The 23,121-nt window shown below is 44.5% G+C and overlaps 1 protein-coding gene across 11 annotated transcripts in view; it reads right to left on the reverse strand.

Annotated features, from left to right (window-relative positions):
• Positions 1-3,107: 3,107 nt before the first annotated feature.
• MTMR9 (myotubularin related protein 9) overlaps positions 3,108-23,121 on the reverse strand; it is a 39,920-nt gene continuing 19,906 nt past the window's right edge. Inside the window, exons 9-16 of one of the 11 annotated variants that reach the window (XR_012830913.1) lie at positions 21,157-21,308; positions 20,348-20,445; positions 18,264-18,430; positions 14,182-14,292; positions 12,264-12,360; positions 11,190-11,310; positions 3,415-3,539; positions 3,108-3,252 (exon numbers count right to left, since the gene is read on the reverse strand). Coding sequence is in view for 2 of the 11 variants with exons in the window: in XM_009477666.2 (XP_009475941.1) it covers positions 20,282-20,445; positions 21,157-21,308 (316 nt within the window). In the remaining 9 variants the exon portion in view is untranslated. Of the gene's footprint in view, positions 3,540-11,189; positions 11,311-11,735; positions 11,750-12,263; positions 12,361-14,181; positions 14,293-16,862; positions 20,446-21,156; positions 21,309-21,839; positions 22,129-23,121 lie in introns of those variants that run through there. The other 10 variants (XR_012830912.1, XR_012830911.1, XR_012830914.1 and 7 more) reach the window with 10 other exon arrangements.

A 23,121-nucleotide genomic window follows, 5' to 3' on the forward strand; every position in this document is an offset into this window, starting at 1 on the left:
CTTTTAGGAAGTCCAACCTTGCTCAGAAAAATTGTAGAACCTAATGGGTCCTACCCTGCCACTGGGCTGGTGACCTCAGTAAGAGCGGGAACACTAGAAACCACAGTCTGACAAAGGGAGAATAACTTCTAGCAGCTGTTCATGCAGATGAGCCACTGGAATGATGCAAAGCCAGGAAAGGCAGCAGAGGAAGTTTGAAATGAGAAGGTGACGATTAGCAACTGGAAGATCAGTTGGGTACGTGAGAAGGCGACGATTAGCAACTGGAAGATCAGTTGGGTACTACAGCCCTCTCCGATGTCTGGGCAGTCAAGGACCTGGTGATACAGCCTAGGAGAGCCAGTCATATCTGTAATAAGCTGCAGTCCTGACCAGGGGTGTGGGTGGTGCAGAACAGCCCTTGAGCACAATGACTGAACCAGGCAAGGCTTATGGGAAGCAGAGAGAACAAGCTACAGCTTTTTGGCAACATACTGGATCCAGGTCACACAATTAAGATGCCAGCAGATCCTTCCATGACCAGATCACTCACTTGGGTAAACCTATAGAGCCATACTGATCTATGCTTGCTAAGAACAGCAGGTGCTCCACCATATTTATTGATGAATACTGATCTGGACCCCAATTCTGCTCTCAGATAAGTACATGTAATTGGCACAAGAGGCAGCGTATGCAGCAGTTTAGGACTATAACATGCATCTTTGGGAGAAAAAAACCAGCTCACACGTCAGGGGAAGGAAGTTACAGAGTCTCCACACAAGGAAAAAGTGGCACAGCCTGATTCATTTTATTTCTCCTAAAAATTTTCGTAGAAAATGTGTTGCTGGTGGTATCACTGCATGGGATCATACTGATCTGAAATCAGTGCTGGGAGGTTGGCTCAGAGGACCTACATGAACTGGAGAACATAACAAGACATGATATGATCACCAGAGGACAGGGGCGTGTAGTACTGTAAGATCACTGTATGCCAGGTTGTATTCTTATATTTTTTCTACAAGCTTTTGCCACTGCCCAGTGTTAAGAGACAGGTTCATAAGGAAGTGGACTTTTGCCTTGACTTTATATGGTCTTGCGTCCCTCAGACCATAGCAGACAGCACTAATGAGTAAATTCTAGATACAAGTTCCTGTTGTGTCCAAATGTGCCAGAGTAGCCACAAAGAGTCACCAAGGAGGGAGACCGAACTTCACTTTGGTGGCAGGTCAGCTACGCAGAATGTGAAAAGAAGAAACATCTTTTCCCTGTGGCACTGAACTGGTTTAACCCTGATGTTCATCATCCTCAACAGATCTGACAGAGGCTGTGCTTGTGTAGAAGAGGGTGTCACGTTGTGTTGGCAGGCAAGGGAGCACCTTGTACTGATCGAAGTCAGTTGGAATCTTCCCTCTGTGAGTGACTGGCATTGCTTTTGCACCCAAACATGTGCGTCACACAGGATTGCCATTTCCTTGGAGGAGAATAGACGGGGAAGATTTTTAGAAGTCATTGTTTTTAATTAAAAGAGCGAGCTTGATGCTGTTTGGTTCAATTAGATTTGCCTTGTCTTTTTTTTTTTTTTTTTTTTTTTTTTTTTTTTTAAAATGAGAGGTGTGAACCAGTATGTGAACCATGGATGCCTTATTTTTAAGATCATTCATGTGGCATCGTTCTGGTTCTTGTGAGCTCCTGCAAAATGAAAACACAGGTGTTAGCCCTTCAGGTAGGCTGAGAAGGAGGCATGCTTCTGCTGATAGCATCTCTCATCCTGGCTGTTCAACACTTTGTGTAAGATCACTGCCTGAAAGGTAGCATTTTCTTGGGGCAGGCTGGTCAGAGAAAGCAGGAGTTTCTGCAGCAGATTTTACTCCAGCACTGAGTGCACACATCTTAGGCACTGCAGGGGCTGCAGTCACATTTTTCTGTGTAAGGGGAGCACACGGCATCTTGCACCATAACATACCAAGATAAAGCCTTCAGTGCTCCCCAGATGCTTTTGTGTTGCTGCCTTCTTATAATCAACATCTTCGTTGTGAACACAGGATAGCAATCCTACAAGGGCAGCTCCCCTTCGAGACAGTAATTTGTCCACCACAACGTGAGACACGTGAATACTGCTAATGCACTGATGGCAGGTATTTTATCTGGTTTCTTTTATACCCACAATGGTAATTTCCACCCTCATGGTGAAGGGTTTTACAAGAGAGATGAGACACAGTTAATGACAGGCCATAGCGACAAGAATTATCAAAAAAATGGGAAAGGAGAAGGGAACAGAGATGGTTCTGTGAAGAACATAAGTGGTTGGAGGAGACAAGGGGCCAATCTGATAGCAGAAAGCACCACCACCACCAAACCCCCAAAATATATTGGTTTCGAAGCCATGTACTCAAATAGCAGCAAGATTCTTCATTAGGACAAACTTTTAGCTGTAAGGGAAGTCCTGGAAAAGATCACATGGGGAGGGAGCTGAGTTTCTGTTGCTAAGAGATTTAAGAGCAGGGTAAGTAAGCCCCACCAGCAAAGATGTACATTTAGGGGATCCTGCCTCAGGGCAAAGGGAGAGGCTTAATGACCTCTCTTCAGATTTAAGGCCTGAATCTCTCCCCATGCTTGCTACTTCTGCAGCTCTGAAGCCTTTGCAGTATAAGTCTGTATATAGAGCAATCCTCCAGTTCTGGTGTCACCCATAGAATGGTTTGTGATTTATTTAACATCCAAGAAGCATATAAAGTAATGAGGGAACAGTTGTTTATCCTGAGAATGTACCAAAAAGGTCACTGATTCAATTTTTGGAGGTTACACAGCCCTCAAGAAGCCCTGACCTGTACTGCAACCAGCTAGTAGGAATTCCTAGATCTCAGAAAGAGATGTGTTTGGTATTTTGGGGAAGGAAACAGCTTCATTTGTTCCCTAAAGATTTCCCTCTACATGCTGATTTACACACTGTCTTGCAGCTTCACGTTTAAGCAAACAAAATGGATGAAGGCTACATCCCAAATATAAGAACAACGATTTGAGATATATTTGCATGTATAAGTAATGAGCCAGGCAGGGAAAAATCAGGCTCTACGTCATACCCTTCATGAACACTTGCCTGTACAGAGGCCATAATGTTGCTAAGAAATCCACAGCAAGTTGACGCTTACCCTTCAGCAGGGTTTTCACACTTCAGAGTGGATACACAGAGCTCACAAGGGGCAGGCAGGTGCTCTAATTCAAAGTGACTCTTGCTTCCCTTTTGCTGTCTTTCCAGGTTTTCTGGCAGAGCTCCTGTAGCACACCGAGAATGTCACATGGAAGGCTCAGAACCGAAACTGTAAGTCCCAACCAATCTCCCTGCCCGTCACAGCTTCTGTGAAGGCCAAATAACATCCTGTAACAAATGTGAGTAACCCCAGCCAAAAACAAAGGCAGAAGGGAAACATTATATACCCTCAGCAGCTGTTTTTGCAGAACCAGATCCACTGTAATGGTGCCTGCGGTGCACACAGCATCCATTTTTCTTCCTTACTGGCCTTGACAGTGCAGGTCTCCACACAAGGATTCATTTAAGTAGGCTATGGAAACAAGATGCATAATTAGTGCAGCTAACAACGAGGATTAATTTCCAGTCTAAGCAGGAGCAGCATTTCAGACCACTCTCAGGCCAGTAGAAGACAGTTTGTTCACAGTAAGTTTTCTCTGTCCAGTAAATCATGGCTTGCTTTCCTAAAGGTCTATATCCTTCTAAACACACAACCTGGTATGAAAACAAGCTCATACAGGTCTTTGAGGTGAGCAGATGTTGCAATACAGTAAGGGTTAAGGAATGTACCCTGCGAGACATGAAAACCAGACTATCCTAAAAATTCAGACAAAGCCTCACACCAACTTTATCACACACCACAAAGAACAATGGTCATTAATGCAATGAATTTAACTGTCCTCCTCTATCAAGGTTCATCTGGATCTGGCCTTCCCAATATAGCAGAATAGCTGGGCTGTTCAGTGTGTACCTGAAAACACGGCAAGGTTTCAAGCTCCATGAGAAAGGGGAAACTTTAATGGAACGGAAGTTGGGCTTAATCCTTTATTTACTCACAGTAAGGGAAAAAAGCCTTGAGCTTTCCCTCAGAGAAGATACTCCCTAGTCACAGAAATACCTTTTCCTTTCACCCATCCAACAATACCAATTCTCTGATAACTGTCCAACCCAAACAGTGTCCATCTGAGGCTGGCAGCATCTGCTGCACCATTCTGAGGCAACCACTGCAGTTGTTGGGATGCTCAGCTAAGCAGAAGCAGGCCACTCTAGCAACCTTTGCGTATGGATGGATCCCTTGATGCTGAGGAAGAGAATGTTTGGAAACCACAAAAGGCAAACCAGAAGATTTTGGAAAAACGCATTTGTGCCACGGTTTTTATAACTTAGGTTCACTGTCAATGCAGTGATGCATCTTCCTAAGAAGCTCAGAAACCAAGAAAATGGGAAGTGACCTTCTGATCCAAAAGGAGTGGTCTGCCTGGTGGTTTACTCTCCTTGGAGTGCTGATAGATTACAGAGTTTCTTGATAAATGCTTTTACCCAGTAAACACGCAGCTATCAGATGAATAGGGCAATGAATACACTGCTTTATAATTACAATCTACATTTATTGAGCAGGAAGGGTTCTGCATCACTCCAGTCCCTTCCTGACTGTCACAGACAGCCAGACAGGAGTGACAAGGGCACCAACTATCTCACAGCAGCAGAGCTGGCGGTGTCATCCTAGTGCAGAGATGACATCACAGGCCCGCTGTAGACACGGTCTCTCTGGGCGATCCACTAGTTGGTGCAAAACAGTCTCAGTATTGCCCCACAGAGCAGATCCCACCTCCAGCGCTCTTGTGGCTCGGCAGCGTGGCAGAAGCAAGCACTGCACGCTATGGTGGACAAGTAAGCCGTAATCACAGCTCTGACCAAGGCGGGCGCTCTGGGACAAGAAGGGTGGAAGATCACCTCTATCTGCCCAAGATAGGAACCTGTCAAACACCAAATAGCAGCCTTGAAACACTGAATACTCAGAAAATGGTATACTATGAAATACTCAGATGTTCACGAGTCCAACACCGTTTCTTTCTCCTCTCTTCCTGCTGCCACAGCTGGCTAAAGAAGAGGCCTCAGGTAGGGTTGGCTGAGGCCAGTTACAGCCTGAGAGGACGTGCCATTCATCAGGGTCATTTTCTGCAAGGGAACAAAGCAGAGGAGGAAAACCTTGTAATCAAGTTAAAGCCACTTTCCCAACTCTGTTTACTGAGCACATTTGTTAAATAGACTTTGGAGAATAAATAGCGGGTTTATGAAAAGGACTCGGGTTTCATCTGATAATGCAACATAAAGCTTCCCTGTCAGGGGCTCAAACCCTGTAAAATCAATGACTCAACCGGATCTGGCAGTAGATGCACAACTGCTCAGTGTAGCTTATTATTGTCCACTGGGTTTCATTGGTCTTGAAGAGTGCAACCCCCCTGAATCAACCTGAGAAAAGCGTGCTAAAAACATATTGGTGCATTTTATGAAATCTGCAAGGTCTCATGGACTTAATTCCCTCATCTCCAAAGTGCCCTGGTTCAATTAACCTCAAAACTTTCACTCTAAAATAAAGCTGACTTTTGGCAGAAGACCTTGGAGGGAAACTTCAGGACAAGAAAGTTAAAATGCATTTAAAATGAAATCTAAAATGGCCATCTCTGTAAAATGGAGCCGTTACCACAGCTGCAAAATCATTTATCAAGTGCTAGGAGCATGCTTGATGTGTCCAAGAACAGGCAGACACCTTTCCCACAGACTCACCAGCCTCTCATAGCTGTTAAGACTGAGCAGAGCAACCAGCAGTAGCATGCAGAGTGTCAGTGAAAAAATCGGCTTAAGAATTTCTTGCCTTTGCTTGAGGGCAGTAAGGCATCGTGTTATGAGCTAGGGAGGGGCAAAGCATTTAAGAATTCCATTTTCCATACAGAATTATTAGATAATCTTTATAATCTAGCACAATGAGTCTAAAAACTTTGCTCCTGAAGTTTAATAGTCCTCTTACTGAAATAAAGGCAGTTTATTCCTTCAATTGATGTCTCTCATGCAATGGGTGCCGTAGATCAACTTTTCAGGATCTTTCTGCATTTACAGTGAAGTTCCCTGTAGGATAGGTGAAAGAGTTGGAATTATATTTTATTTTCTTAATTTGTATAATTTTGCTGTCATTCCTGCAGACTGAACTGTAATTGACATTTTTCCATCCCCCCCACTGGCAATATGAGGACTGTTGGAATGGGGAAGGGAACTGCATGCTGCCTTCAGCTCTTTATTTATCCACAGCTTTTTGCTGGAGCAAGATACAAACATACATCAGCATATGCTTTAGCTAAAAACAAGAGCTTGGCAACTCAAGCAGGTTGGGAATTTTCCATCCATAGAAAGAGCAATCTCAGCAAAGAAAAAAAAAAAAGAATTGTCCTTGGAGGCAAAAAGGGGATTTTGCCTAAATCATTCATTTTTCTTTTCATTCCTCTTAAAATCAAAAGTCAGCATTTTCTTGAACTAAATCCAAAGTGTTTCAAGTCATGTCAGCGTTCAGTTGCATGACTTCAGGCCACTGTTTGCCTGCTGGGACTGCAGCTTTGGGTGCCATACATTCGTAGCCTTTCCAAAGTAAACAGGAGAGCCAAGTGCTTGATCACCAAGTCCCAAAGGGAACATGGATGCAGGAGGCAATTTGCAGAGGATAGCTCCACAGTGAGTATTAAACATGACAATCCAGATATAACTTCTGCCTCAAGAAGTCATTGAACTGCTTGTGACTGGAGTCTGGGAAATCTCCCATTCCCTGTATTCTCTCCTTAAACATCCACTGTTGATCGTTGCTGGAGACCAAGCGTGGAGATGCTTGTAGCTTCTCGCTGACCGGCATGGTCATTCTTACATGCTTGCATTAAGCCAGCTCAGCTCTGTTTCTCATGGCAGTGTCCTGCTCTGAGGAGACGCTGTCTGGGCAGGAGTCCAGAGCATGAAAATAGGACATATAAAGTATCCCAGGCCCCTGTGAGTGCACAGCTCAGTGAGCTGGAACCTTTAGCTCAGCCATCCAAAAAAGAATCCTGAAATATAAAAATGCTTTTGTTAAAGGTACCTAAAGGAAATAATCTGGCAAGCTTAAAGAAATAAAGAAAAAAGTGTCATACAAAAAAATCTTTTTTTTTTTTTTTTTTTGAGGTCTTAATTTCCAGTCAGGACAAAGACCAACATTAAACTACCAGAAACAATTTCCTAGGAGGGAAGCCTTTCACAGAGCTCTGCTAGCAAAATAAAACCCTCCACTGCACACACAGATCTCCCCAGCCTAGAGATCAGAGGCAGAGTCAACCACATGTGACAGCCATTAATCACATCACTTAATGCCTGGCTGGGCAGTACATGGGCACAGCTACACGGCACGAGCAGAATACCCTACACAAAACACTGCACCCTGATATGCGCTTTATAACAAAACGAAGAAGCATTTCAGTTTCACTGTCTGGCCATTTCAAATGGCAGAAAGGTTTGTTGTCAAGTCTGCAAAAAATAAAAAAATCCCTGGCATCTGTTGTAGATACAAGATTCAAGTCAGTTCAGGATTGGGACAGAGCCTGGTTTTTTTAATCCCCACCCCCTCAAAGGGAAGCCATGAATGAAATTGTTTCAGAACATTTCAAAGTTAGGAGAGCAAACAAAGCAGGACTGGCCACTATTTCCAAGGCTTTCAGACACTAACAAAGGCCACTTTTTAAAACCTCAGCTCACAAAGTGTGGACATCTTGGAAAATCATGATACAACAGACACTGCAGGGGGGAAAACCCTTTGCTCGCTGTGGAAGCTGAGTGCTCACAACTCCTGCCTCCCAAGTGCCTAATTGAGTTTGAAAGAACTGTTAAGTACCATTCACAAAACCAGCTGTCTCTCTTTCTTTAAAGAGGAAAAGCTACAGTAGGAAAATAAAGACAAAGAACTCTCTTGTTGGACTGCAGACCCTCGAAAAATGCATTTAAAGCCCCTAGGGAAGCAAAGCTCTGCGAGTACCAGCAGTTATCATTCCATCTGCTATAGACTGTGCAGTATCTTCAGCAAATCGAGTCAAACTAAAGGGTCATCCAAGTCCTGTACGCTGTCTCAAAGGCCACCAGCAGCCAGCCAGGACACAGTACATGGAGGAAAAACTAATAGCTATGCATCCCTGACACCCCGATACTGTATCGCTCAGGGACATCCATTCACAGCTGATGTCTTTGTGTTAAATAACCCTTGATGGATTTTGCTTTCCCATATTTAGCTGCTTTTTGAATGTATATCGTGTTTGGCATCTACAACGTCCCATGGCTATGAGCTCCCCAGCTGAACCACACACCCTGCCAAACACCACTTCCTTTTGTTTCAAGTGCCGCCTGATAATTTCATCTGGTGCACTTTAATTCTTGTATGAGGCAGAGCAAATAGTTGTTCCTTACCTTCTCCATGCCAATATTTCATAGACTTCCATCATATCATAGAATCGTTGAGGTTGGAAAAGACCTTTAAGATCATCCAGTCCAACCATTAACCTCACACTGCCAAGTCCACCACTAAACCAATTAAGGGGAGAGGAGTAATTTCATGTTTCCTGGCTTGGTGGCTGGATTATTTTTTAATGAAAGCAAAGACTAGGAATCACTAAGGTTGGAAAGGACCTCTAAGATCATCAGTCCAACCATCAACCCAACACCACCATGCCCGCTAAACCATGTCCTCATCACCTCAACAATCACTTTTCCAGGCTGAGGAGTCTGCCACCAAATGAAAAAAAGGAAGAGCAGAGCCTCTAGCATGACTCCATGGCTGCTCTCAGGAAGGGCACCATGGATCCAGCCTTGCAGTGAGGGCAAACACATCTCACCTTTCATGCTGCAGAGGTAAAAAGAAAAAAATCTTGTTGTCTCCAGGGCCCTGATATATGCATGCAGTTGAGCAAAAGGGCTTTTTCTGCTTGGGAAGGATGATGCACAGAGCACCTGAAGCTGCTTCCGGTGGTTTTACTGTATCTGCTAGCCTGACTCAATGTAAAGTCCTCTTCTAGACCAGCATCACACCAGGATAGCAGATCCCCCAGACTGACAAAGAAGCAGGAGTGATTTAATAACCCAGGTACCTCCTCCAGCACCGAGGCAACCATCTGGAGTGTTAAACTGGCACGAACAGAAGCTAAACAGAGCTTGCAGCAAGCTGGCCCTGAAACCACCCCGTCCTCCGGGTTCAGCCGCAATCCAAGGCCTCCCTGATATGGCCCAGCTGGATAACCCTGCCTCTGAGAGCCAAAAAGATTGCCGACTTGTGAGAAAGAGCACAGAGCCCTGCAAGATAAGAAAGGTAAAACCAAGGACCGAGGTAGGATCGTCAAGATGTGATAGGTAGCAGCTCAAACGTGCAAGAGGAAAAAACTCAACATGAAAAGGCAGAAAATCCTAAGGGGGAGAAAAGCCAGCTCCACGAGATGGATGATGGCATCTCAGCAATGTGGGTGATCCATTCCAGCAAGCGGCCGAGGCCAACCCTCCCACCCGACGAGTGCCTGTTTGGGCACCAAAGACACTTTGGGTGCCTTTCTCAGTGGTCAGCACAGCCTTGTAGCTCACTAGGCTTTGCTTGCATGTACCCTGCTCACAGAGCCTCTGTGCATGACAAAGGGTGCCCCCAAAAGTGTTCCAGGGAGAGAGGGAGGGTTACAAACTACTGAGAAGCTTGTGTGCTTTATATTTTTCATCATATCTGGATTTTAAGGTTTTCTGGGGTTGGTTTTTTTTTTTTTTAAAACCGTGTCTGAGAGACTGCAAAGAAGAAAAGCCAGTCTGAAGTTCAGAAACATGCTAACAAAGGAATATTTGAAACATAAATTAAAAGAGCCAAGGGGAAGAGAGCGGGACATGTTCCAGCAAGCTGCTCTGCCTCTCAAGGCCGTGATGACAGGGAAGGGGAAGTCAGAACTGTGCCGGGTGTTGAGGGAACGTTCTCATCAGAAAGAAATCCAGGGAACTGAAGAAGGGCGAGAGGAAAGCAGAAGGTTAATTTTAACTCAGGAAGGGGGACAGCATGATCCTCACACAGCACCCTTTCTTCCTCTCTCATTCAGGAGATGCCCTCCTGTAACAGCAGCAGAGTTGTAGATTTAAGGATGCTTCTAGTTTGGAGAGCAGGATACGCAGCCAGCCTCTAATTGACCTGATTTTTTTGATCTGATTTTCTAGTAGTTAATCCTATTTCTTTTCTTCCCCCCTCAAAGGGTTCCAAAATAGCATGAGTTTTAACATGGTGTCGCGCAGCTACAACACGAGCCCAAGCAATGGCAGTGTACAGACCATCCCCTTCTAGGGGGGCCATATTATTAAAACACAGTAAGCTGGCAAACTCCAGAGCATCATTTGCACAGCGTGTGGCGAGGCACTCCTCCGAGCTGGGACTTGTGTGTAGCGCTGCCGAAAGGGCCAGGGTGGGGATCAGGGTTGCTGGGAATTAATTCTGCTGTTGGGAGTCTCCAGCAGCAGATGAGAACCATCCATCCTCTTGTAAGCAGCACGGTGCCATGGAGCTGATGCCTCCAAGAGCACTTGTTACTCTCCCTGCTCTGCTTCATGCAGCCACCTTCTTCCTCCCCTTTTCCATGTAACATCCAGAAGCACTCGTCTTGTTCAAAGCCTTCTGCAACAGCCTCTCCCACAGCCTCAGGCTTAATCTCCCTCCTACTCCCAGGGTTTTCATGATCTCATGCCTGCTCCCCCTTCTGAGCGAAAGGATCTCTTCCCAGCCTTCCAGCACACTTGGAGACACAACAGAGCTCTTGCCATAGAGACATGCAATCCCTTTGGTTTGCTGCTCTGCACAGTACCATACTCTGTGGGCACAAGCCTTATAGTTCTATAGACCAGTTATTTTTTAGTCAATTTAGTTGACAATCATGCAGATATTAAGTGCACAGCTTTCTGTAATGTTAGCAGTGGGCAAAGACCGAGGTATACCCTCCTTCTCCTCGGTTAGCTCCACTGGGGCTTCACTACACGCTCGACACCTTAGACCCTGGTTAGTGCTTAGAGGCTGTCTTTAATCCAAGCTGCACAATAGCCAAGCAGTCTCTGTCCCAAACAGCAAACACACAAGAGGCGTGTGAGAACAGGGAATTTCATTTGGACTCACCCAGAAAGCGCGCTTCTTCGGCCAAGACTGATGCAGATGAGGTAACTCACTTGAGATGACACCAGCAATCTGTGGCAGCGGCAGGACCAGGACTTCCGTCTCCCAGACCCCAGTCCAGTGCCTAAAAAAAAAAACAAAAACAAAAAAAAAAAACCCCACAATCGTCCTTCCAGTCTGCATGAGGAACCAGTTGCAGTGACAGAGCCTTAGATGACAGCTCATTAAGCCACATGGGTTTTCACCTTACACATCTTCCCTATGACTTAATTACTAAAAGCATCATTGCAATGTTTAACACTCATGCCAACTCAGGCTGCAGGGCTTTACCCTTTTGGCTGGGTTACTTTTCCTTACCATTTTTTTTCCAATCCAGTGTGCCATGTGGAATCACGAACAGCTGGACCAGCACAAGCGAGGAGGGGAAAGAGGTGGAGAACAGCAGCATTTTAATTCAGCATTGCCAAAGCTTTCCCCACTGTGAAATGTCAGCTTTGCCAACTGCTGGCAGCGCGGCCAGGATAATTTATATATTTGATGTTGCACAAGCATCCCTTAAGGATCTGTGGAAGAAAACCTTTTTCATGGAATCATAGAATTGTTTAGGTTGGAAAAGACCTTTAAGATCATCCACTGCAATCATTAACCTAGCACTACCAAGCCTACCACTAAACCAATTAAGGGGAGCGTAGCAATTTCATGTTTCCTGGCTTGGTGGCTGGATTATTTTTAATGAAAGTAAAAACTAGGAATCATTAAGGTTGGAAAGGACCTCTAAGATCATCAGTCCAACCATCATCCCAACACCCCCATGCCCACTAAACCGTGTCCCCAAGTGCTACGTCTGCCTGTTTTTTGGACACTTCCAGGGATGGTGACTCCACCACCTCTCTGGACAGCCTGTTCCAATTCTTGACCACTCTTCCCATAAAGAAATTTTTCCTAATATCCAATCTAAACCTCCCCTGACACAGCTTGAGGCCATTTCCTCTCATCCTTTCCCAGCAAGGCATAGCTTCCCTTCCCACCCCACCCCCCAAACCTAGGGAAACATAGAAACCAGAGCCCTGTACTTACCCCACTGTAGTCCAAATTGCTGTTTTCTCCCCGAAACAACTGATTAAAATAGGAAACGGAGAGAATCCTCTTCACTCCAGCAGCAATGTCATCGAGTCTTCAGGGAAAAGAGGTTCAGGTTAAGTGTAGGTCTCAGTCTAGTGCACCAAGCACTACGCTTACTCCAAGCTGTTCCTACACCACATCTAATCCACTGGTTAACACAGGCTTCAAGACTCCACAACCACGTAGGATATGGCCACAGTAGCTTAGATGCTCCAAGCACCACAAAAAGTGGCAGCTGATGAGATGAAGCACAGTACAGAAAAGGCAAACAGTTCTCTGCTCCAAAAAAACCTAATTCTGAAACAACGCTTATAACTGCCAGAAAGTTTTTGACAGGGAAGTTTTTATTTCATACCATCAAGGAGTTACAAGCCAAAAAGAAATGGCTAAACCAGCAAATATCCTGTAGAAATGTTGCACTTACCTTGCTGGGGCATCACAACAATTTTCTTCATGTCAGGAAAGAGACTAAAATTTGCATTTTAGAAGGGATATAATTCAATCTACCACAAAATACAAAGGGCTGCAAAAACATATACCATTCCAACAACAAAGTATCTAAGTTATTAAATAATGATCTGATTTAAAAAATATAAATGAAGCCTTTAAGTAGGTCTTTTCTATATGCATATTACTCCTCATTAAAGAAAAATATGTAAAAAAAAGCTACTGGTAATTGCTTTGTTAACCACTGTAGAAAATGCCAATTGTCTGGTCACAGACCAGGAAGCAAGTTTCCTGTCTTTTGTACTTTTTGAATTATCCACTTGCCAAAAGGCTGAGAACCTTTTTTCCTCCACACAGTGATCACAGGCTACACACTTCAACCCTGAAACCATTACCCTGTATGGTATCACTACCGAGTGGGACGTGCCCAACGCAACCGGTACAGTGCAAACCCTGGATCTGCATCTTCCCCTGGACACTTGACTCTCCACCTCCACGCAGGAGGCTCTCCTGCTCCCACACACATTCCTGGTGTGAAGATGTACATCTGGGACATGGTTTAGTGGGCATGGTGGTGTTGGGTTGATGGTTGGACTGATGATCTTAGAGGTCCTTTCCAACCTTAATGATTCCTAGTTTTTACTTTCATTAAAAAATAATCCAGCCACCAAGCCAGGAAACATGAAATTCTTACTCTCCCCTTAATTGGTTTAGTGGTGGGCTTGGTAGTGTTAGGTTAATGGTTGGACTGGATGATCTTAAAGGTCTTTTCCAACCTAAACGATTCTGTGATTCTATGATTCTATCCTAGACACACATGCCAAGCTCAGACTATCAGAAAGATTTCAAAAGAGGCATCCCAAGCGTATGAATCATTGCCTGACAAAGTAGGTGCTAGAAACTCCTGGAGCTGAAGGCGGCTGCAGAGAAAGCCTCTGGCAAGCTCTAAAACTAGGGGCTGTAATTATGCTGCTTTTTAAATCAGCAGAAATGATCCAGTCTGCTAGCTTCTGCTTTACGCTTCGGCAAGTAACGAATCAGCTTTTAAGCTATTCAGATTAAGTACTCAAAATTACACAGTGTTGGGGTGCAGCAATCAGCCCCCCAAACAAATACGCAACGTGTTCTATATTTTTCATCCTGTAGTTCAAGGGGAACATCGCTGTTGGCACTGTGGTACAGTATGAACCAAATGGATCCTGTATATACAATTACGACCTAACCGTACAAAGCTGTAACAAACCCGATTTTAATAACTACACCCAGTGCCTTTAAGACTGACATAACATGCATTTCACCACAGTAAGTCACAGTCCATTTAATGGACATTTTGTTCTTATGGCATCCCTCATTTGCAGAGCTACAGCCCTCCCACCCGCTGCGTGGCAACATTAAAGCCTTCAGCATTTATGGCGGAGTGCCTTACCTGCACAGCCGTGACCCACGATGCTTAAGACTGGCTAAAAGGTAAATGGCAGTACAGAGAAGGAAGAGCTTCAACTCGTTTTGTGTAAACAAGCACAGAAGTACACTTTCCCTGAAAGGTAACAGGAGCAAACACTGAATTTGTGACCAACCTGGTCAATTCACATAGGAACTCAACAACAACTTCGTGTCTTTTTCCCCCGATTATTTTATCCCAAGCAAAAGTTTTGCTCACTAGATTAGCAACCAAAAATTGCCCAAACCCCACAATATATATATGAGAAGCAGGTTTTCTTCTTTTCTGTGTAGTGGCTGGGTTGTCTGCCAGTACTTTAAGATACTGAGGGAGCAGTTTTTGAGCTTTAAGAGTAAACCCTCCATTAGCATGACCTGCAGCATCAGATAAAGTAATCTAAAGCCGTGAGCAACACTCTTGCAACACAACATCAAAGGATCATCATCTCCAGCTCTGAAGGACAAATGCCACAGGCTTGTCTTGACATTTACACAGCAGAAGAAACTGTGAGCAACCCAACACAGTCCAGCATCCTTGAGTTACATTTAATGCACACCAGTATTTCCTCCTCATTGTTTTCTTTCACCGCTTGGGGGAAAAACGGGCGGCATGGAAGAGAGCCCTACAATGGCACTAAACAAAACCACTTGGGTTTTCAAAAAAAGAAATGCCAACGGCCCCAATCTGCTGAGTTTTAGCTTCCTCAGAATGTGTTGGTGCCACAGCATGTACAGGATACTGGGATTTGGATACTGCAGTCACCACCAGCCAGAGGAACCCAGTATTTCATGAGGTGAGCTCACAGACATCCCATCCATGGGGGTCAACTGGTTTCCCTGCCAGGCTGCTGCTTCTCATGATGCTTGTAGGAATCTAATCACCTTCCTATTCCCTACCCTGCAAAGCCTCGTCAAAGTTGGTGAGCAGGTTAGAAAGGGGCGAGATGGGACAGATCCGATGCCTGATGACTGAAGAAAGGGAGGCTCGGAAAGCCAGGCTAGAGTTCAAGTGAGTCACAGACCAGGCACCCAGCAGAGTCTGCCTCCGTCTTCTCCACTCCCTCCCACCAGACATTTCTACGCATTGAATCAAAACATCGTGTTTTACACGCAGATAATAGGGGCTAAAGAAATCCATCACAGCTGCCCTGAACAGCCTGTTTGCACAGTACAAGCTCTTTAAAGGCATTGTGTTTTTGTGAGTGGCACCTCAATTGTAGTTTGAATCCAACACGTGGCTTTATATCCTTTTAAATATTCCAGAGCCTTTATGTATTTGGCTTTAAACTGTTGGACTAATGATGCCCTCTTACCCATGCTCAAATAAAAACATAAGGAAAGTTAAGACATTTCAACACTTGATCAGATAGTTATTTTCTCCCCTCCAAAAAGCAAGCTTAAACCAAATCAGGCTGCCTGATTATAGCTAAAAATATTTTAAGATAGACCCATTTTGTTTCAGCTGGGACTTTTGCAAAGATTTTGCACAAATAGGGACCGAATATCAATCTTTTCTGAAAAAAAAAAAAAAAACCTAAACCTTCAGCACCCTTCACAGTGTTATCATATGGGACTGCACAAGCTCTAGGGCAGTGCACACACCCAGAGTCTCCATCTGCTGAAATGCCAAAAGCCACAAAAATTCTTCACCTTGCAGAGGAGTTGCAGAGACAAATGATGCCGCAGGGAAACAGAGAGCCCAGTGGTTCACAGCCCACTGACCTGCCAGCCAGGAGATATCCAGGAGTTTCCATGGTTCACATCCTCCGTTTCCCAAGAGCTGTTTGTCCTTTTTTTTGCTCCTTCCCCGGCAAGTACACCAAAGTACCCCACCTCCCTTAAAAAGCAACAAGTAACCGTGAGCCCAGGTCTACCACTGGACTGCTTGCAAGGTTTTGCTTCAGTCCAAACCACTCTCCCTTTGAAAACACCTGCCTGCCTGCCTTTGCAGAGTTCAGCACAAGCACATCTTTGCTAATTGAATTGTTTATCCATCATGTGCAGAGCTGGTGTCAAAAGACCAAAACCACCGGAGCAGAGCTCTGCAAGCCACGCAGACTCAGGGTCTCAACCTTCTCCCTTCCCTGCAGCACAGACCCCTCCTCTACCATCACAGCGCGTGTTCAGCTGTAAAAGAAAACACGCATGAGCTGAAAAGAACCAGAGTTTCAGGCAAGAGCTTACGTCCAAGTCACACACACGCATCCCTCCAATGGAAAGTGAAGGCAGTACTAGTAAAGAAGATTCAGCACTGTAGTTAAAGAACTTTTTAGAGTCTTCACGGTTTTAATTTGAACAGACATTTCTACTGTGTTCTCAACATATCTACAGCAAAGTTTACAGCCACTTTGTATCTGGTTTTCTCCCCCCAAATGGTGAAGCAATTCAAGCCATGATAGTTTTTCCTCAGATTTGTTACTTTTTTTTTTTGCAATATATTCAACACTGCAGCAGCTGGGATTCTGTACACATACAGCATACATCTAACAATAGCACACAACTCCCAGCCCTGTTACTTATTTCATTTAAAAAAAAAAAAAGACCGATGCAGCAGCCAAGTCCAATTAGCAATTCCAGATGTTTGGACAGAAGTGCACTTATCACTTAAATTTGTACTAGTTAACAGATACATAGCACACATCATACAGTGCTATTCAATGTCACAGTTACAAAAAAAAGGGAGTGCTAGTATAGACATTTTCCCCTCCTACAGGAACCTGAACACGATAGCACTTTGCAAGGCTTTAGCAAAGCATACATTAGACGCCAATATGCTGTACAGTGCAATTTAAGTTATATCATACGCAACATGGACAATAGTGCACTTAAACCGGTCGCCACATTCAAGAGTTAGATCAATACAATCAAAATATTGAAGGTACATATTCCCTTATGAAAACTGTGCAAGTTAGTTCCTTTTCCCTTTTTTTTTTTTTTTTTTGGTAAATGGCAGAGCGTCCGCATTGATTGACCCCAGAGTTTGGGGAAGGCGGCCCTCCGTGTCCAGCTTATTACACAAATAGCTATGTGCAAAAGAGCAGAAGCAGGGGTGTCAGCAAGAGCGTAAGGCAGCGTCAGACTGAAGAGCCAGAGCCGGGCACTGCCACTGTGCTTGCAGCTCAGGAAGACACAGGTAACCTGCAAGCAGGGTGTCAGTGACTTCACGGGGCAGAATCTGGCAGACATCCCGCTCTAAGAGGGGAAGCAAGGCGATCACCAATATTAAATATGTGAATAAATACGGTGGACATGCAGGTAAGCAAAGAACTGGAGTGCTCCACTGTGTATTACACCAGCAGCCACCAGACCAGAGCCTGGGAAGCGCTGGGAATGCAGAGGGGAGTGTGCAAGTAGCCTGACACCAGAGGTCTGTGAACTGTCTTCTCCCAGGAGGGCCTGCAAGGGTCCACACATCTTGTCTCTTCTCCACCACATGCAATGCTTTGCAGGACTGCTCTGGTAACCTGGAAATAGTCACTTTTGGGAGGTGTTAACTTAAGCCTCCAGCTCCTGCTGTCTGCAGTGACTACGAGGTGACGCACGGCAGAGGAATTGGGGAAGAAACTGCTGTGGCTGCTCAGAACGACACTAGCATTTTTCCACATGAAGGCTGTGATCCACACCACCACCAAGGCAAGCACACAGCATTTGGGTGTGGATTCAGTCCTGAAACACAAGTTGAGGATGAAATGCCAGCTCGGAGAGAAATTTCTGCCTTTTGTTAGCTGTCACAGCTGGTTACCCAATTTCCTCAGACGCCTGCAGTTTGCATGAGAGACTAGAACAGCCAGGCAATTAGATCAAAAAACCCCCTCTTTGCTTCTCTATTATTTAGCTCAATATATAATTACTACGTTAGGAAATTGCATAACCTTTAAGTGTGTTTTATGTATAGTCTATTATGGGGAAAATAGTGCCTTCTGAATCCTTCCCATCTGGCTAGTGATAATCTATTTCAGATGTACAGGAACAGCAGAAATTCTGCATTGCATAGGGATACAACATCCAGCCAGGTGCAGATCCCACAGATGTAATTTTAAAGGGTGAGCAATAATTTTAAGGGCTTACATTTGCAATATGCCCAGAAGGTAGCTCCAGAAGCCAGGGTTTGGAGGTGGGAGGAAGGCAGGGCCGACTTGTGCCTCCCCTGTTAGGCAGTACAGATCACCAGCCAACCCGAGAAGCATTCCCTACGTCAGACTTCGTTTAGTGAACGAGACTGTCACTCTCCGAACCTAAAAAGAAAATGGTATTACAGGTAGGGGGAATTATTCTTCTGCTTTAAGTGAACAGCGATTTAAAAAGGATCTTTTTATTTTTTTTTAAGCCAGATGACTTTAGGACTAAGCTTAGGCTAGTCAAGAAGGTAAGGAAATAAGGACTGAAGCAAAAGGCATTAAGGTAGCACTTAATCACTATCACATAATTTTATATAGCTTCCTTGGTTATAGAACTTTTCTTTGACTATACTTAGCGGTTACATGATTTTTGCAGAAGATTACTCTCCAGATACTTCTATGACAACTAAAGATCCTGCATTTTCACATATATCTATCTTTATGTGAAGTGGCTTTTAAATAAAAGGCAGCTGCATTCCAAAACAGCATAAAGTGTCACGGAAGCTCAACAGTTTCCAAAGAGGTCAACACTGATCTAACGCAGCTCCATTCACTGCAGCAGAAACAGGCTAACAGCGAGCACCTTTTAAGATAATCCCAGCCACACACACTGTTGTTAATTCAAGTCTTCTCAGTCATGTATGGCTACCAATGGAATCAAGCCATGGAATCAATCAATCAAATGCCTAGGTGAGTTAATATTTCAGACCTACTCTTATCAGTCTTTTTAAAGGAGAAAAAAAAAATGTCTAGCGAAAACTCTGATTTTATAAAAGCAGATTGCAGTCACAAAGATCAGCTACAAAATACAAAGTTACTCAGAAAAAAGCTTATCCCTAAAGTCTTTAAACAGTTTTAGCAGCTACAAATGATCTAAACTACTAGCATTTTTGTAGTGACAGCCTCTTAATCTGTAGCAGCTACCTGATACGTTAAATCACCTTAACTCCCAACTTCTGCTTTTGATGTTTCACAAAATCTATAGTAAGGACATGAGAGGAAAAAGCACAGCAGGTGGAGCAAAAGTGGTTTGTTGAGCTGTAGATTAAGCACTGCCCTTGCACCCTAGCAATGCTGTGAACCTGTTCAAGTGTACAAAAGCAGCCAGTGCAGTCTGAAGTTTCAAGAGGGCCACTTGACTCTAGTTAAAAGGACAGCTTTGAGCCACTGTTTTGCAAGTGAACACTTCTACCAACTACTTAACCCTTTTGTTTTCCAGGTAGAGTAAAAAAGGTTTGTTATTCCTTAGGAGATATTTGTCCATGAGGGACAATTCCACCTGAAGGTCATGGCTTAAACATTAGCAGCAGAATCCCTACTTCAGTTCTGTATTGCACTGAAATTTCCTGTTCTGGTTTGGTATTCAACTTACTGCTCCCAAGCCAATGCTTAACACAAAAAGCCAAGTGTGAGATGTGAAGGCTACTGAGAGTATCATATAGACTGGTAGAACCTGTAGTTAGATTATACCACTTTCTAGTTTTTCTAGGAAACTAAAGAACTAAGCTGCCTTACTTGGTCTTGGAGAGAAAAGGTGCTTTCAGATAAAATGCCTTTACCTATCTATACATAACTTCATATTTTAATCCTGATGAGTGTTTAGAGAGTTCAACAAAACTAGAAAAAGTCCAAAATAAATTCAAAACATCCTGTCCCTTGGCCCATCCTGGTCATCCATACAGTTGGGTGGAGGTAAGAGTTCCAGCTTCTGCTGACACTGTACACAATTCTGAGACAGAAAAGCTGCCAAGAGAGGACACTATGCCCAGTTGTGTATGTCTTCTGTAAACAAAACAAAAATCCCTCCCAAAAAGCAGGGAGGTACATAGTGTGAAGTGTAGGTTTCAGCAGTGGTAGGACTGAGGGTCAACCGTACCCAGAGGGCTCTGCAATACATGCACTTTCCATGTTCAGTCTTTAACGTGAAGGGGACTGGAAAGGAAAGACCTGAGGCAAAGCCCTGCCAGCTCACAGGTTCTCCTGCATCCTATCATCCGTTTCCATCTCTGCTAGCTGCCGCCTCAATGCATTAACCTTTGCCTGAAGTTCCTTGTTGTATTTTATGATGTTGATCATTTCTTCATGGGCTTCGTCTAGGAACTTGGAAGGCCTGTTCCACCGAAGAAAGACACCTGAAAGCCCAGAGACAGTGCAAGTCAGAAGGGTTTCTTGTTACAAGGAGGAAACATTCACATTCCATCAGCTCTCAAGTGCGTAGAGTTTATGCATTTTTTTCCTTACCCTCACCCCTAAACAGCATTTAGAAATACTGACCCTCCTCTCCAACTTCACCATTCTATTAAACAAGGTTAATAAAGAAAAAATGAGGGGGTTTCATTCCTTTTTTCTCATATACTGACCAGACCAACCCATATTCAGTCTCCACCCTGCCATGACAGCCTGCTTGCTTCACTGGAATTAACTCTTCAGCATACATGTGATGGAGAAAGTTTCTGCAGCAGGCAACCTACTGCACACAGATTATCCTGGCCTGCATGGTCAGTAATGGAGAAAGAGAAGTCTTGGTTGATACAAAACAAAAGCCTGAGGCCTGCAGAACATCTATAGATGAGGCTGTATCACTGCAGAAATGCTGTGCTAAGAAGTTACATGGTACTAGTAAAGCTCCCTGGCAAAGAGCAGTGTGTCACCAAGCCTCAGAAGGAGAAAGCTTCATGCCTCTGGGGATGGCACATGCCAAAAATATTTTGGAACAGATTTCAATGGGAGTGAGATCACCATCAGCTGAGATAGACTAAGCACAGAGCAGAGACAACAGGAGTAAACGCTTAAGAAGCTTTACAAGTAGCCACAAAATAACAGAAAAAGCAAGACTGGCTTACCTTCCCAGAGCTGCAGGCTCTGTGGGGCAACAGAGGGCCAGATGACAAGGCTGTTGGCCTCAAAAAGAGGATTCTGGAACTTGCTCAGCTCTTCAGACCTGTTCACCCAGGACCACAGGGACATAGTCTTTTGCGGCAGCTTCAGCTTAGATCTAACAAACCCAAAGGAACAAGTTAGCTTTCACTTTTATACTGTAAAGACTTGTTTTGTTTTATCAGAACCCCGCAGACTAGAATGCCACAAGCTTTCCCATGTGCTACTAGCCCAGACAACTCAGGCTAATCCTTTCAATACCTCTCACCAACATGGCACAGGGTGTAAACCTAAAGCAATTTACTCAACCTGGCCGATTACAATTATCTTCAAAGAAAACATAGGGAAATAACATCTGTAAGTTGAGTGGAAGCTAGCTGCCTTCTGTCCAGATGAAGAAGAATCAGTCATCTCCGCAAAATGGTTCAGCTGCCAGGTTTTGAAAGGGATTGAACTCCTGTGTTAAGATAGAGCTGGGAGGTGTGGTAGGTCTGCATCAAGGAAGGATCCTAGTGCAGTTCATGGAGTACATTAAAGCAGCGTTATTATTTTTGGAACTGCGCAAGGGGCACATCTGATTAGGTCCCTCTGGTGGCAGGAAGCATCAGAGCACACAGAGAAAACTGCTGCTTTCATGGGTCAAACCCACCTCCAGGAGTTACACGGGGCTCTCTATTCCTTAGATTCTGGCAAACGTCATTCTGCTTGTGCTAGCACAATTTGCACTAGCGAATCTCCCAGGCAGGAGATTCACCATCCCCGTGAATACTTCAGACACCTCAAGCTTAACATCAGACTTCAAACATTTTCTGTGCTCACAGGCTGACATATTGAGATGTGACAGGCAGGTTATTACATGTAACATTCAATACTCTTTCAAATTTCATCTTATTGGTTTCAAGTCTAACTTGGTTTTGCAGATGACCAGGTCAGCAACCCTGCAGAAGACAGAAGAGTCTTTTCTAAGCAAAGATTACTTTAAGGGCAGAGAGGTTTATAGGAAGCTTTAAATTGCCTTCCTTATCTGTAATACCAGTTCTGTTTTTCCCTTCTACTCATTCAGTGGTCTTCAGTTAAGCAGGAGACCATCAGACATGGACTTACTGGAGTCAGGAGTCCTGAGAATGGAACTGCCAAGTTCAAAAAAGGAATCCAAACCTCTCTGGCAGCTGCCATCTGCCGTGGGAGGCTCCAGTCCTCCACCCTGTTTACTACTCCCAGCAGCCCTACTCAGGGCATGCCTGGAGATGCCCCACTGGTCCAGCACAGCATCTAATGCAGGCAAGGATTCAGAAGCGAGGTGCTGGTCTGCTCAAGTGCCTTAAACACTCAAGAGCCTTAAAGCTCAGCAGAGGCCTATTGCTACGTGACAAGGTAGACTCCAGCAGAATGCAGTCCTGGCTGCTTCCTTTCAAAGTCACACGAGCATCCACCCGAGAGCTCATAGTGTTCCCTCAAAACCTCATCCAGTGCAGGTCGCCAGTTTGCATTTCTTCAAGTCACAGGTTACGGCTAGAGGGATTTTTGGTCCTTCTGTTGAAGTTCTCCTACTGCATGGCCAAAAAGACCTCAAACCTAATCATGACGCTCGTAGCCAAACAAGCAAAACTTTTGCCAAGGTGTAACTGTGAGGCAGATCCTTCTGGAAGAACCTCTTCCATGTTTGCCACTTTAAGCAGTTGGTGGATAATGCAAAAACCAAAGCCTTCCTTTCCTGGGGAGCATCGGGACCACCAGGCTACAGAGTCATGTTCCTCCCTGACAGTTAAGGCAAGAACCAGACTTTCCAGCTTTGGCCTCTGACTGCCTTGACCTTGTCCTCCAGGCCTGCGTGGACAAGTTTGCTTCCCACAGCTATGACTCACGTCATTGCTGAACTCTAGCTGTTTATTCTTTTATGGAAAAAGTTTCTGCGTAAGAGACCTATATAA

The sequence above is a fragment of the Pelecanus crispus genome, chromosome 3 (assembly GCF_030463565.1).
Source record: "Pelecanus crispus isolate bPelCri1 chromosome 3, bPelCri1.pri, whole genome shotgun sequence".
Lineage (NCBI taxonomy): Eukaryota > Metazoa > Chordata > Aves > Pelecaniformes > Pelecanidae > Pelecanus > Pelecanus crispus.